General features: G+C 38.8%; 1 protein-coding gene across 1 annotated transcript; it reads left to right on the top strand.

Annotated features, from left to right (window-relative positions):
- The first annotated feature begins 2,040 nt into the window (after positions 1-2,040).
- On the top strand, positions 2,041-13,589 carry LOC109029562 (maltase A3). The gene is made up of 10 exons (XM_072302704.1): positions 2,041-2,341; positions 3,182-3,361; positions 4,761-4,918; positions 5,368-5,493; positions 7,609-7,844; positions 9,224-9,419; positions 10,935-11,184; positions 11,852-12,047; positions 12,679-12,819; positions 13,273-13,589. Exons 1-10 carry the CDS (start codon positions 2,185-2,187, stop codon positions 13,421-13,423), a joined length of 1,791 nt encoding a protein of 596 aa, XP_072158805.1. The 5' UTR covers positions 2,041-2,184; the 3' UTR covers positions 13,424-13,589.
- The last annotated feature ends 3,207 nt before the right edge of the window (positions 13,590-16,796 follow it).

Raw genomic sequence — 16,796 nt, 5'->3', positions numbered from 1 at the left:
GAGTATGACCAAATTTCGGGATTATTTTTTGCCAACCTGGAATCGATTTACTTTCCTCATTTTTTGGCATTAACACATTTATGTGACGCTCTTTCTCTTAAAGGGCAAGCTTCATGGTTTGGGCTGTGGCATGAGTATGTAAGTCAATTTTAGAAAAGCATAACTTTAAGGTAATAACTGTTTAAGGTGTTTTCCATTGATATGAAGCTTTCAAAATCGAACATCTCAGTGTATAAGTATCCATTAGAATACCTGTATACGGGAGAGTATTGCCATCTCATCTCAGTCCTTTTACTACAGAAAAAGTGTACCGCTCTCTGATTGGTCGGCTATCATGGAGCCCCAAAGTTTGCCCAATGTAAACGAACTCCAACCCCTCCGCTCCTAGTTTTCCGCTCCAATGTAAACAATTAAGATGGCGACAAAGTTCTACAAAAGTCTAGACGTGATTTTGGATGTGATAGAAATTTTTATACATCCACCTTCTGAATTGAGTTCGGATCGAGCTTTGATGGATATTTTTGCCAAAAATTAACCTTAGTTGAAACGAAATTGACAAAACAAAAAAATGAATAGTAATGAAACCTCTGCAGATGATTGAAAAATAACATATTTCCAGTTGCGCATAATGCGATGAAGGTTTATGAGATATCCCTATATACCCCTGGCAACGCATAATAGGAATACCAACTGTGCTACGACCTCGGTTTGGAAACAACTTGGGCCTAAAATGTTGTTTTTTTACTAAATTTTAAAATAAACCCAGAAAGGAATCATATCATTTAGAAACTAAACGTATTAATTGTTTCTTAGATCATCAATTTGCATTTGCTCACAACGAGATACATCTACTGAATTAAACCTACCGACAATCCACTTAGACAATTAATTTAAGAAATTCTAGCTACAATCCCGTTGGCACAAAATCAACGTAATTGACATGCTCAAAAGCACGTCTCACTGATATAAAGAGTGGGCCAGAAGTTCTAGGACGGCCGGCTAACTTTTGAGCGGCTGCTCGTAGAAAGACTAAATTTTAAGAATGTTTCTAAGTCATTGTAAGCCACATTTTTGCGCATGCAAAATTTCGAGGGTCCACCCCCGGGCGCCTGCGCGGTTCCTACCACAAAAGTTTAAAATGGCAACCCCCGTTTTTGATACACTGTTCGAAAGTTGATTGAAAGAAAACAGTCCTGGAGTACGGAAAAGGCTTCGCCGATTTTTCGAATCCGAGATATTCACGGTCATAGTTTGAAATGGACCTAATTTCAAAAATTCATGAGTGCAATTTGGACTGACGGTGAGAAACAAACGAGAGGTGTAAATTACTCATCATTCAGAGTAATTTTAAGAAAATATCATAATTTTTAGTTTTTTTCGACTTTGAGACGGCATTAGAGACCTCAAAAATTTTGAAAGTTTTAGCTCCTGTTGGTCTCTCTAGAACTGTTGCTGTTTCGGCAATCGGTCATGAAATTTTATTAAAAACACTAGTTGAAATTCAAAGATACTTAAAATCACCCCTTTCCCCCCTTACGTAAGTCACCGGGTATCGATATTTTCCTATTTGATTTCATGGTAGAGATGAAGGATGAAGAATAGATTTTTAGGGTGTCGGTTGCAAATTTTTGAGAATAGACAATTTTCTATAGATTTTAATAGCACATGCATTGATCGATTCATCCCAAAGAGTGACCTGCCACTGATCGTCCCCAAAGTTGCGTACCTCTTGGGACACCCGTTCATGAACTTTCGGTGTGTTCTGGACTATTCCAGACTCTGTACTCAAAGAATCCTCTCAATAACTTATAATCCGTCTGACATTTTAATTCGGCTAATAAATTTAAGTTAGTCCCTCCCCTAAGCTTAATATCGAAGGACGAATGATTCCTCTCCCGCCGCCTTTCATGACGTCACTTTCTTGTAGCTTTAATGATACAAAAACACCGATATTTGAGGATTAAAATCCACTTCAGTGTCCTTTTGGCCGAATTCAAAATTGAAGGCGACGGCAAAAATGAGTATATAAACTGCACTACTCCTCTCTTTTTGGTCGCCGAGGATGCAACAAGTAAATTTTATTCGTGATGTTTCTCATTTTTCAGAGAAATAAAACTCGTGTATGATTTAGCAAAATTGTGCCTTCATATTATCATTTAAAGCTAATTTTTTAAATTTCGAAAAATGGTTTATATTCTTTTGTGCGTTATTGCTGTAATAAGCCTGTTAGGAGGAAGCCAGGCCTACAAGGAACTTGACTGGTGGCAAACAAGCCTAATTTACCAAGTATATCCCTTGTCTTTCAAGGACTCTGATGGAGATGGATATGGTGATCTTAATGGTGCGTAAGATATTACTCTTACACGTTATAATATTTATTGAACTCAGTTGGTGCGCTCTCTCTCAAAATTGGCTGTGTCTCTTTAATTTTTACCTTTTAACCTAACGTTAAAAGTGTTACATTACAATTATTCCTGAATATAAAAACATGAAAAATTAAATATGGGCTGGAAATGAAGTAAAACCCTTATCAAGGTGATTCGACGGTTGCCATGTTTTGTGTCAGAGCATCAATTCGTTCCATAATTTCAGCTACTCCTCATTTTTCTCGAATTTTGAGATCGCACTTCTGTTGTCATGAGATTAAAGAATTTATGTACCATTTGACAGAGAAATTCAACGTAATAAAGGCAGGGGTTTTTTAGAGGAAAAATACAGCATTCGATACTGATATCGAAACTGCACTCAAATGCGATATATTTTTCCTCTGGAAAAACCCTGCCTTTAATACGTTGAATTTCTTTGTCAGATTTGGTGATAAATTCTTTTGTCTCGCATGACAACATAAGTGCGATCTCAAAATTCCAGAAAAACGACAGGGAGCTGAAATTATGGAACGAATTGATGCGATATATCGCATGTCGCTCTGACACAAAAAATGGCAACCGTCAAATCACCTTAAACAGATTAAATATCCATGTATGTATGCCATATTGTTTGGCCACCCAGAACCTACATCGAAGCTACTTCAAAGTTTAAACCAGTTGTTTCAGCTAATTGGAGAGGGGAAAAAAATTGCGATTTAAAAGATCTGTCCCACGATTGTTCCGAAGTCTCGTAAATTAGTCTTTTAATTGCTTTATGATGAAGTCTATTTTAAAATATTTTCTTACTCCCGCAGGTATATATCAGAAATTGGATTATGTCAAGGAAATTGGCGTGGATGTGATTTGGATCCAACCCTTCTACAAATCACCTATGCTCGACAATGGATATGACGTCGCTGATTACAAATCCGTAGGTCCCCTCTTTGGAACAATAGAAGACTTTAAGAAGTTACTGAAAGGAGTCCATGACAGAGGTAAGGATCCAGAATGTCAATATGTGATTTTTTTCTCTACCGTGCTAAGGAAAAATGCGGAACATGGAAAAAAGGATTCAACATCCCAACTCTTAGGCCTCCTGACTGATTTTTGCGCCAGATATGAGAATAGCTGCACCAGTCAGAGGTATAGTTAAGTCTGCCAAAAGTGTGGTTGGATCAATGATATGTCTGGCTAGTGCAACCTCTCTTATATCTGGCGCTTAAATCAGCCAGGAGTATCGTTGGGATTGTGATATTTTTTTCAGTGAATTTAGCATTTAAAAGATGTGTCTTGTATAGTAGCGCAGTGTTAAAATTTGCTATGAAAGATTCTCAAAATTTCAGTGAATAGGGTCATTTAAAATGCAATGTGTGCATCGGAAAGGTTATTATTTTCACTTGAAGTTTGAAAGGTATTGATTGGACGTAATTTTGCCCAACGAAACCAGTGACAGGAGGGAAAGAAGGGATGTGCTCGTCAGTCGAGGGCCGTAAGAATGAATGGGAATTATAAAGCGCCAGTGACGTCAGCGGCAACGAGGCAGTCGTCGCGGTCGCCCGTGTGGATCATTCACTCATGAACCCTGTCCACAACGCTCTTGTCACTTGCCCATGGCTCATGAGTGCCGTATTCAGTTGGCACGTAGTTCCGTCTGACAGAATGTAAAATCCCGCTTTGCCATTAATCCAAAGGGAATGACGCCCACTTTAACATTGTTTTTTATGCATATTTAAAGATATCCATTAATTATATTAATGTTATATAGAAATATGTAAATATTCCAAAAAATTAATACTTAATAACATTTGAAAAACTTGGCCCAAATGATAATAGTGATAACTTTTTCCATTCAGTAAAATATAGACAGTGGCCTATCTTAGTTGCCTTAAACCTCCCACACATCCCAGCATCAGCAAGACTTCCACTTCCAGTTATATTCCAGTTCCATTTGCGACCTCTAGATCTCTAGGTGGAAGCGTGGAATAGATCAAGAAAGACATTGACTTAGAGAAATGAAATTACTGTATTAAAGGTCACGTAATTGAACACGCATGTCACATATCGAAATTGCACATAATACATAATCACATAGTTACAGTTTTCGGAGTTCAGAGCAAGGTAGAAGTCAGGAACTTAGATGATTAGAGGAACGCCGGAAACCAGCCGGGCAATTAGAAAAATGACAACATTGCAACAAGATAATTAGAGACTCGAAATGAGGAACTATCCCCCAACAACCCCCCAACATCCCCCTACAAATCCTCCCTAACATCCCAACCTCCCCACTCGTCTGCAGTTCGGTTTCAAAGATATACGTCCAAGTAAGCATCCTCTAATAATTTTTGCACCGATAAAATTCATACAGTGCTGTATTTTTTATTTGTTTTATAACAGGGATGAAATTAATTATGGACTTTGTGCCAAATCACTCAAGCGATCAATGCGAGTGGTTTAAACTGTCACTAAAAGGTATCGAGCCTTACAAGGATTTCTACGTTTATCGGGACGCGAAAAAATTAAATGACACTCATTCTACGTATCCGAACAACTGGGTAAGATTTTGATGAATGTGACAGGATTCAATTCCACAAAACAGGGTGAAAAGAAAACCATTATAAGAATATGAAATATCACCTATATTCCCGTCTTGATAAAAATCAGGATTCCCTGCATTTAAAAAAAAATCTGTTTTATTTCTCTTCAGCAAAATACACTATACAAAAAAGAATCAGGGTCGTTGCAAGCCCCTAACTCCGCATGAAGATTAAGAATAATTTTAATGCCTAAAAATGTCTTTTCAAAAACAAAAAAAAATCTATTATTTTGATGTTTTATATTCTTCAGTTGTGACTGTATGCGAGAATGGAATACCCGGCTTAGACTTTTTTTTGAACATTTAACTATTTAAGGTGCAGTGAACTTAAGCGCATCACTAGACTTTGAACTTTCAAAAATTACATTCCATTTGCTTTCTTACATTTTTGACTTTCACTTATCACAGCGTAGTATATTTGGAGGTCCCGCTTGGACTTGGAGAGAAGAAAGAAAACAGTACTCTTTCAATCAGTTTTCGTCAAAGCAACCGGATTTGAATTACTACAGCCCGCATCTTCGCCGAGAAATGACGGTAAACTATTTGATTTCCGCTTTTTATTCTTTACAAAGTCTTTTCCCAAATACCCATACCTACATGTTCGCTTCATCTTATGGTACTTGTTATAACAAAGAAACCCTCCACAGCTTTCGGAAATAACTTAATAAATTTGGTTGCGAAACGTAAGTTCGTCTTCAGTCTGGACGAGATCAGGACAACATCGCAGAATAATATAAATTAATCATTTTTCACACTTTTACTTAAAATTAATTTTACCTCTGACAAACCGCATGCAGAAGAAGTATGGGATGGGTCCCCTGGCAGCTACGCATTGCATCCCACCCATTGGAGGATGCTTCACGTAAAAACACTGAGTAACACGGAAAACATTGGTAACAACTGAGTAACTCGAGATTTTTTTGTTAATATGCTTTTAATGTCTGCGATGTACTGAATAATATCTTTTTTGATAGAAAGGTTATGCAATTAAAGAGACAAGTTACCCATCAATGGGCCTGTTGCAAACTTTTGCTAGAGCAAAACTAAGAGTTGTTTCTTATAGATAATGCCTCAAAAATCACGATGAGCGCATCGGCAAAGTCTGAAATGCACTCATAACTTCACAATCTGCGTAAGAAATTTGCGGTTTTTTGAACTTCCCGCTTCAAAAACGATACTACGGCACAGGTGAACATTTTGTTAGAGGAGTCGTTCCATCGTCGGCAATACTCATCATGGCCGACGACAATCCGCCAAAACACCTGTGATGGGACGAGATAACACCTGAACAGGATTAGACTAGATAACAATCGGCGTGTTTACGTTCATATTTTCCTCACCCGCCTTGATTGACCTTGAACTCTCCTCAAAATACGCGCGGAACTGCGCAAGCGTCGGCCATGATGAATATCGCCGACGATGGAGCGACTCCTCTAACAAAATGTTCACCTGTGCCGTAGTATCGTTTTTGAAGCGGGAAGCTTAAAAAAACGCAAATTTCTTACGCAGATTGTGAAGTTATGAGTGCATTTCAGACTTTGCCGATGCGCTCACCGTGATTTTTGAGGCATTATCTACAAGAAACAACTCTTATTTTTGCTCTAGCAAAAGTTTGCAACAGGCCCATTTAAGATTAAAGAGTGTATCAATACGAAGTTCCGAAATTTTTAATATAACTTTACTTCTCAGCCTTGTGGCTAAGCAGGGTCGAATGAAACGTTAGAGAGAAACGGGAGTTTGGAAAGAGCCATGCACAAAGTGTCCCATTTTTGGGCCCTCGAAATTGGGGTCGAAGTGAGGTTTTTTTTCATCCTTAGGGTGACCCTTTACACATACTAAAATTTCAGATTGAGTATACGCACCGTTTCCGAGTTATGGGGGGGGGCAAAGTCCCCGATTTTCACCCATTTGTGCAGGTGTTTTAATTTCGAACTCCGGCTGTTACGAGGTATCAGATCCAGATATTGAAGCGCGGTTTGCGGTGATTTGTTCAGCTATTCCTGTAGTATTTTTCCACATCTTTCACAAAGCCCCCCTCCCCGCCCCCCGAAAAACCATTTGGGGCTTTGTGAAAGATGTGGAAAAATACTACAGGAATAGCTGAACAAATCACCGCAAACCGCGCTTCAATATCTGGATCTGATACCTCGTAACAGCCGGAGTTCGAAATTAAAACACCTGCACAAATGGGTGAAAATCGGGGACTTTGCCCCCCCATAACTCGGAAACGGTGCGTATACTCAATCTGAAATTTTAGTATGTGTAAAGGGTCACCCTAAGGATGAAAAAAAACCTCACTTCGACCCCAATTTCGAAGGGCCCAAAAATGGGCCGTTTTTGGCCCTTTTTGTGCATGGCTCTTTCAGTGAAATATTTCCTGAAATTTCACGAGGCTGTTAAATATTTCATATTTTTCAGGGGCTTGAAAATGCAACCCGCACTCAAACACACAAAAAAGAAAGAAAGTCACAATTTTCATATTTTGCAAAACTCGAAAAGGGACCGGTATTTTTCGATATCCTTCATAAACTGAGATATCGTGAAATATTCCACGTGAAATTTCAAGATTTTATTTTTCATATGAAATTCTGCCACCCTGCGGCCGACAGGTGCCCTCACCTTTAAATATTTTAATGGATTGAATTTTAGAACGTACTGCGATATTGGATGGATATGGGTGTGGATGGATTCCGGATTGATGCAACGAAACATTTAGTCGAGGCAGACCACTTCCGCGATGAGCCAGTGCTTCCCGGTGTACAAACTGTGAATGACTATTATACTTTAAATCACACCTACACGGTTAACCAGCCAGGGAGCTACGAGCTTGTAAAATCGTGGAGTGCTCTTCTCAAGGAGTACTCGCAGAAAGATGGCCAGACCAGGTACGGAGCCTCTCTACGTTCAATACTGATAAAAATAATGAGGTGCAGCGTTCATGATTCGTTAGTTGCGCCAGTCAAAAAGTGTCGTGCTCTGGTTGTTTTAAACTTACAGGAGAGAGAAAAACAATATCAGACGCCATCTTTCCACGCCCAGTATTAACGGAGACATTGCTCAACGAAAAACATGACAAAAGACCTCATCTACCTACAGCAGTGCTGCCGTGCTAAGGAAAAACGCCGTATGGACATTTGAGAGTTGCCAAATTTCCCCGGATAAAATATGTACTTTTAGGGAAAGTTATGCATATTTTTTTTGAAATTTTCAGATATTTTAGATAAAATTGCGAACAAAATTGACTGAAAAATTTGAAGAAAAATATTCACAATTTTTCCGATAAATTCGTTTTGTATTGAAGGGAATATGACAACGCCTGAACCTGAAGGTTCATACGGCGTTCTTCCTTAGCACAGCAGAGTAGAGAATATAGTGGTTTCATCAAACAGTGATACTCACCCCCACAACTTTCTCGTCATGAAACACTGATGAAACGAAAGCGAAAGAAACCATGGTATGCAGTAACGCAGAGGATCATAACATACGAATATGCCATTTTCTTCGACGGGCAATATCTCCTTTAATTTAAGTCATAAAAATATGGCGGTCGGACGAGTCTTATTTATTTTTGCCAATTTTGCCAATGAATATGCGAACACCCCCGTTATTAGTATGAGGGAGAGACCAAGGAGTTTCAGAAATACGTTGAAAACTTGTCCTCCCTACCGTGATTTCTCCCTCACACCAATATACGCGTAGTTTCGCGCATCGTGTAAATAACTTAAAATATTTAAATATGATATTTTCGGTGTGAAACGCCACTAACCACGATAGACTCTACATTTGTTTAATTAATCTTACTCACATGTTTTTACTAGTGACGCATGCAGAAAAATGCCCAAAGAGATAATAATTGCATGCTGGCATTTTTATTTTTAAAATGGCGTTATCCAACTTTCTTCTTTTTTTAACAGTCATCAGCTATGTTCATATTTTATTGAAAAAAACTTATCCGTTTAGATAAATTCTCTCAATTGTTGTCATTCCATACGCTTTAACCATCAAAACACCTAAGATCAAGTTAAATTTCATATATCAAATATTAAAGTACAGCGTTCCTAAATGGACAATCGAGTGATTTCCGTGTGAAAAAAAGAACGTGAAAAGAAAAGAGGTACAATCGATGATTTGAATTTGATAGGCGCATTAATGCTCAATATGCTGATTTGTTTTTAGAGGGGAGGGGGGAGGTTTGAGAAAATTCAATTGCAAGAATGGCATCTTCCTTACTACAATATCAATCACTGATTTTTGGGTTTTTTAGATTGGTGGCTGTTGAAGATTATAACAAACCCGAGACTCTCATGAGATACTTCGGTGATGAGACACATCCAGGTGCCCATATTCCATTCAATTTCTTACCTCTACTATTCTTCTCGTTTAAGTCAAATTCAACAGTGATCGAAAAAGTGATACGCGCATGGACGGATGTTTTTCCAGAGGGTTACTACAACTGGGTGGTGAGTGAAAATTTCAAATAAAGTCGACTCAAAGCATTGAAACTGATATTTTAAGAACATACTATTTAGAGAACGGTGTCCTTTCTGACATCAAGAGATACCTAATTTGTGTTCAGCTTCATTCATACCCAATTGCAAATATGGGCTTCAATCCAGGGGAACACTCATATTTTTGTGTCAAGTTTGACTTTTTTGTGATTTGTGAGGTAAGTGAGGCTATACTACTGCCCACATGGACCGTGAGCAGACTCAAGAGTTTCAAATAGCATTCCCCCTCCCATTGAGACACATCGTTACGAAGAAGATTAAAAAATGAGGGATGTTCGCGCAAACCGAGGATCAATCCTACTTTTCGTTCTCGAGATATTCACGATCAAAGTTCCATTTCGAACAAAGTCCCGTCTGAAAAATCCCAAAGAGGCCACCTACGGCCTAAAATTCGTAGAACTACTATTACTCTCATGGCGGAATTATCTGAGGATGTATTCCCCGTGAGTTTGCAATGGGGGGGGGGGGCGGTCGTCGCCGAAAATGCGACATATCGGTGTCCTTATCCTTCGTCTCAAAGCGCACTCAAAGTCACGACACCGGCTGCTGTTATGCCACAAAACTTCGAAGCACACATGACTTTGAGTGCGCTTTGAGATACAGAAAAGCGACATCGTCACGTCACATTTTCAGGCGGTAAGCGCCCCCCCCCCCCCTTCGAGCTCATGAGAAATACATCACAGGACTTTCGACTTTTTGAAAATTGGTCGAAATAGAACTCTGATCGTGAATATCTCGAGAACGAAAATTTGGATTGATCTCCGATTTGCGCGAGCGAGCACTCCTCTTTTTTCATCTTCTTTCCAATAATGTGTCACATACGGGGGTTGCCATTTGAAAATTTCGAGTTGCCCCTCCTAGGACTTCTCTATAAATGAGCCCCCCTTAAAAAATCAGCCCCTTGCCACAATGAGCAATGGTCCAAACCGAAACCTTTAATCCCTTTTTGTTCAAAAGTCATAGACACTTTTCAGTTACTTTTTGCCCATTATGTGGACATGTCGCTTCATAGCACTCTATGGTACTCTACGACACTTGATCGTCATTGTCCCCTGTCAAACCATGACTCCTTGGGATCGAGCATCATAACATTTCTGCCTCAATTCCACCCCCTCATCCTCTAACTGGGCGCCTTCCGCACGCAGAGGGAACGTAATCCACGACCTTCTTCGACAACCTCTCTTCTTCCATTCGCTGATTGGCAGGGTCTTGAATCTTTAATTTTCAATCAAATTCTGGTAAGTATTTGAAAATGTAAATTATCGAACTAGAGCGACACCAATACTTCCGTTTTTGTGTCATCACCGAAATACTTAGAATAAGAAACACACATACCTACATTAAGCCGCTTTCATAGCGCAGCCTCCTTGTCTGCGACGCCCAATCGCCATTGCCCCCTATCCTCCCAGAAAACATCAGGGAATTGGCACCTCCTGAAACACTCCTGTTTAATCTATCATGTTACAGCTGGAAAACCACGATAATCCCCGTATGTCGACCAAATTCAATCCCGAAAGTGTCGACATGTTAAACGCTTTCATTTTGCTTCTACCCGGAGTTGCAACTATTTATTACGGAAGTGAACTCGGTTTGGAGGACATAAAAACCCGACCGGACCAACGACGAGACCCACAGAACGCCGGCGGCCGCACGGGTCCAACCGTGACGCGGGACGCCTCGAGGGGCCCCATGCTTTGGGATGACACCACTAATGCAGGTAACACATCGTCACACTCCGGCCAAAGTATCACAAGCGCCACGCGACACAGAGAAATTGTTCGACAAATCTGACTGGAAATTCACCGAATTTTCCTTGTGTGACCAATAAAATTCAGTGAAATTTGCAACCAGATTCGACCAATAATTTCTCTGTAAAAAAATAAAATGGCAGCGAAAATTTTGAAACATCCCAAGGCACTTGTGATACTTCGGCCGAAAATAGCGACGAAATAGCCATCAGAATGAGCGTGTAGAATCAAATGGGACCAATGTTTTTTTTTCATAAAATTAAAAGGAAATCATCACTAAATATTAATTTTTATGATGTATACTAAGAAGTAAAAAGAAATTGACAGAACTAAATTTTGATCGTCCCTGGGGGCATTGATCCTCAAATACGTAGAAAAAAAAAGAAAGAAAGAAAAAAAAAATTATTCAAAAGTTTTGATCAAGAGTCATTTAATTCATTTCAATCACATGAGTCTTCTAAAACATTTCTGAGTTAAACACCTTAAGAATGATAATCAAAAGAGCAGCAGTCGTTATAGGCTCATGACCAGCTGCGGTAAAAATAACTTAAAGTAATGAATGAGAAGTGTGGTGGTAACGCGACCTGTTACAGCCGTTTTTATAATGCGTTTGATTTTCCGCAAAATCTGTTCCAGGTTTTACGACGGCAAAAAAACCGTGGTTGCCAGTTAACCCGAACTACTATCGAAAGAATGTAAAAAATCAAAAGGAGAACCCTATTAGCCATCTGAACGTTTTCAAACGTCTAACTAAATTAAGAAAAACGCCGGTCATTCAACACGGTGACTTCCACACTTTCATGCACGGTGATTGGGTATACATATTCACCAGGTAAGTTGTGAGATAATTTCAACCCACGTAAACTAATATTATAGGTACAAAACGTCCCACAAGACTTGCTGCCCCGTCCACACATGTGTGAATAAATACACCTGGATGCGATCAAAAATTAGTTTAAAAAGCTTTAAGCAGATCGTGATTTAAGATGGATTAAGACTTTTAAAAATCTAGTCTAATTAATTAATTGTATTTTAATTGCATACACCAACAAACAACTCGGCCATATAACCGAAGCTCTCTGAATCTTTTTGTGATGAGAACGTCAAAGACTATAAAAAAAGAAAAGAATATAAATTGGAACGTTTTTGGCAATCTGCTCTGCTATTTTATGCGCGTAATACGTGCTGCATGCGTATTTTTTAATTCAATTACTTCATAATATCTCTTGCAAAACCAAAGAATCTGGATACTCGACTAGAATTAGTATAAAAGTAAACAAAAGAAATATTATCAGCAAGTGCAAAAAATTAACAAAATTAGAGGAAAAATCTAGAGTTCAGCTATCACGTTGAACTTATACATATGTATTGGTTTCAGAGGATTTGATACGCCCTAAGACTATAGCACGGAGACAAGATACATTTTGAAGAAAATAAATAAATAATAACATTAATGTTTTCAGATCGTTGGAAACTGAGACTGTGGCAGTTCTAATGAACCTAGGATCCGAAACTGAAGAAGTTTGCGCCAAAAATTCTGCATCAACATTACCGGATACAATGTTTGTTTACACGAGCAGTATTCAATCAGGCATCCAAGAGGGGTAAAATTAATTCATTTTGAGATTTCATCCTTTTTATATTTCACATAATTACATCTATGATCATCCATATTTCCGTGTTCATGTCAGTAGTTCAATCGTCATTCCTATATTCAATGATATTCAAATAACAGTCACTATAATACTTGTGGTTTAACGAGAGCGTTGTAAACCTAACACCTACGCGGAATCAAAATTATATATTTAATGCAAGAAATGCGTCGGTAACGATTTCTTTTGATTGTAAGATCCATTCACTTTTCTTAACATTTAACTTAAATGGACATTTACTGGTCGTTTTTCTATCGTTGAAGATTCAGCGATCAAAATATGATTCTGAGACATGCGGTGACAATTTCAGTGTTAGCATAATAGATTTGCTCGGCAATCAGTACTTAAAATGACGCAAACATGAAATTCATTTTTATTTATTATTTAATTTTTTGTTTGTCTTAGGAGTAAAGTAAGTACAAGAAACGTTGACGGAACTGGGTGCCCTCGGTTGAGACCGTTTTCAACGTTGGTCTTGAACACCAGTCAAGGAACAGCGGCAACTTACTCCATCTTTGCTATGTTTTTAACGCTGTTTACCAGATATATATGGTAAAGACAGCGGTCAGTCGTACGGTTTTAACCACAAATCGACCACATATCAACCACTCATCGAAGGAACAACGAGACTAAAATACAGGGTGGGTTTTTGTAACCGTGCGAATGCAGGTGAATAAAGTTATTTTTTTTCTCATTCATTGAAATTTGTTTATTACATTCTAGGGGACATAGTCCCTCATTCCAATTTTGGCATAAGAACTAAAGAGGATTTCATCTCAGAACTTTAGATATTCTTTGAAGTTCTAAGTAATTTTCGATGGTAACCCCCCCCCCCCCCCCCCACGGTACATAGACCAGTATGTTAACGCAGCCAAAATTGGATCATGCAATGCAATTATAATTTGAGCTACCACTGAGGTAGATACCTCCTCATTCCTATGATATGTATGTATAAATCACCTACGAATTTCCTGATACGTATAATACTATGATTTTCACTTTGTCGGCGATCGACAAAATCAACAAGATTTAACGCTAGAAATTATATACAGTTGAAATGAAAATATTCACATTACCTTTACCTCACCCTACTAGAACACCAGTCAGGGAACAGAGGTTACTTACTCCAACTTTGCCTTATTTTCAACGCTGTTCACCAGATACATATGGTAAAGACAGCAGTAATGGTCGTCGCACCGGTTTAACCACTTATCGACGACATATCAATTACTCATCGAAGAAACAACGGGACTAAAATACTGAGCGGGTTTTTGAAACTGACCGTTTAAGCTATACTGCTTCTCACACTTAATTGCATTAAACTCTTTTTTGTTTTTCATGCTTTCGTATAAAGGATTTTTAAACTATAGGCTTTAGCATTACACATACCTCTGAGCGACTAGGAAGAGAGCCGTATTGCTTATCACTATGTACTTGATTCACTCATACTTGTAAAACTGAAGTACTTACTTTTTCAGACTATTCTACAGATTTTGTCAAATGTATTAGATGAAACAATGGGCCAGTAAATATCCCCTCTCAGATCCCCTCTTATGAGTGGTAACTATTGTATTGGTCTTAAAGGCTTTCGGAAATTTTCCACCACTCGTCTCACCTTTAACTATTAGGCGTTGTGCGGCTTTGCCACCTCTACGCCAAATTTCGTTTTTCGGTATCTCAGAGTTCATGATAAGTATAATGGATAGAATGTAATGGTTTTATCAATATACCATTTGACGAAGTGCGAATTTAAGTATTCTGATAGCTATAGGCTATCTTGATTCGCGCCACAGAGAGGGGCCGTATCCTACAACTCGCGGAAAAAGTCCGAGGTTGTCCCCACAAATTGTGGCACCACACAACATCATGTTTTCTGAGTCCGAAAACACCTATTTACTGTTGATATTTGCCACACAATTGCGGGAGAAATCAACAGCTCACGCGACGTTTTGGCAAAAAATAAAAAACCATACATCTGTGGTGGAGGGGGGGGGGGGTCAACAACTGGGACCCTTGAGGAACTGTCTCATGCAGAGATCTTCCCCACAAACGAATCTTTTAAGCTCATCGGACTTGTGGAATTTTTACCTGGCTCCTCATAAGTTTGAGGAAAATTAAAGTGAACTTACTGCCGCCACTGCGCCAGTTTTGAAGTTGATGAGGTAGCTGGCCTACAAAAATAATCTCTGGATTTATGCACAATGATATCCTCATCAGGCGACAAAATTCGTGTATTTTGAGCTGATTTTTCCTGATCATGTTTTTGAAAATGTTCTGATTCTGCGGAACATTTATTCTTCTTTCGGACTCACAGACGCAATTATTTCAACAATCAGCTAAAAGTACTTGACTTGAGTAAACTTTACAGCAGTGTTGCGATTGAGGATTTTGGCGCGTATACGTAGTATACCGCCTTTGCGATCGTTTCGAAACCTGCTCGATACAATAACCGAGTCCCTTAGCTCCTTACCGAAAAGTGACTACCGCGAACTTCTGAGATTTTCCAAAGCGTGTAAAAAGTTTATTTATCCCTCAATAATTATGATTTAAAGTTATTTCTCATTCTGGGGCTCATTAGTTTATGTGCAGTGAATACCAAGAGTCTACGTTACTTGGTTTTTTTTTTAAAAAACCTTAGAATGCGACGCGCTGATTTAAAATATGCATATATAAGCAGAAGCAAGCGAACTGATTCGAGGATGGCTGATCAGGTCGGCACTCGTTGAATGAGAATTTCACTTTTTCGTTTTGTTTGAAACGTTGCTTTGACAGATCTCCACAACCCTGTTATGATTTTCAAAATTTGGTACCCCTTGCTCTGATAGCCGAGGCCAGCAGGATAGTGGTAAGTGCAATCTGTGATGAGCCTCGAGACTCATTAGACCATGTGCTAACCGTGGCCCATACAGAAATTCACTCCCCTATCAGGCCAAAACAGTGCACAAGCAGGCACAAAACCCAGGTAGTGTCCCGGTCCTGGCTCGGTTCGCCGCGTCGCTTCCCAGCTGAAGAACAAAAGGCGACCCTCGCGGTCCTCGTCACAGTCAGACCTAATTACTTTCACTCGATTACCCATTTCACCGTCACGCTGGGATCCATCAAATTTTCGAAAAAATTGTTTCGCGAGTACTTAGCAATTTTTTCCTTACTCTCCGCTCAAAGACGAATTGAAAGAGGTCTCATTCATAGAAATCGGCCGAATAGAAGAGAAGTTACAGTATTCGAAATCCGAAGAAATCAACGAAACTTCTCCAAACAAAAAATAAAATGAAGGGGAAAAAAGAAATGTATAAATTACAATGAAATATAATTGACCTCAGAATTTGGCAAGCAATTCAACTATATAACGGAGAAAAAATTGGGAGAAATTACAAAAAATTCGCCTCTTACAAGGGGCTTCCTTGTAAGAATTTTGATCTGAAGGCAATGATTGAATACCAGCGCAATACACCATACAATACATGGTGTGCCTGAACGAACATTTTTTTTTGTGTCAAAATCGAAAATTCTTTATATTTTTTAACTACAGTGTCTCTTGAGTCGTTTAAGCCAAAAAAAAAAATTCCGTCAAGATTCTGGAAAGTAAAGGCGCTTTAAAAGTATTCTGGGGCTATGTATCCTAACTGTGTCCACACATGGTTTCTGTTCAGCATATCCATGTGTAAGTATTTTTACACGTAGAATCTAATTTTCACGTCAGGGAGTCGACACATCTCGATTTTCTCGATTTTATACGGAAAATTGATGGTTTTTCGGGATTGAAATTATTATTGTTTCATGAAAAATAAATGCACCCAAAATGACTATAGCATATTGATTTTTATATATTTGCACCCACGAAATTGGTTGGTAAAGTCAACGAGTGAGTGCATCGACCTGGTATATCAAGTTTCTGCAATTTTTTACGGCAAATCGGTATATTTTCGGGA

This window comes from Bemisia tabaci, chromosome 7 (genome assembly GCF_918797505.1).
Source record: "Bemisia tabaci chromosome 7, PGI_BMITA_v3".
NCBI lineage: Eukaryota > Metazoa > Arthropoda > Insecta > Hemiptera > Aleyrodidae > Bemisia > Bemisia tabaci.
Note: the sequence above shows the minus strand (reverse complement) of the source record. Positions and strands in the feature narration are given on the sequence as shown.

What these genes read in the sequence shown, in the direction of transcription:
- LOC109029562 (XM_072302704.1), top strand. Translation starts at nt 2,185, where the DNA reads ATGGTTTATATTCTTTTGTGCGTTATTGCTGTAATAAGCCTGTTAGGA. An exon ending in CTACGTATCCGAACAACTGG is followed by an intron (nt 4,919 to 5,367) that starts GTAAGATTTTGA and finishes CACTTATCACAG; the next exon opens with CGTAGTATATTTGGAGGTCC. An exon ending in TGGGTATACATATTCACCAG is followed by an intron (nt 12,048 to 12,678) that starts GTAAGTTGTGAG and finishes TAATGTTTTCAG; the next exon opens with ATCGTTGGAAACTGAGACTG.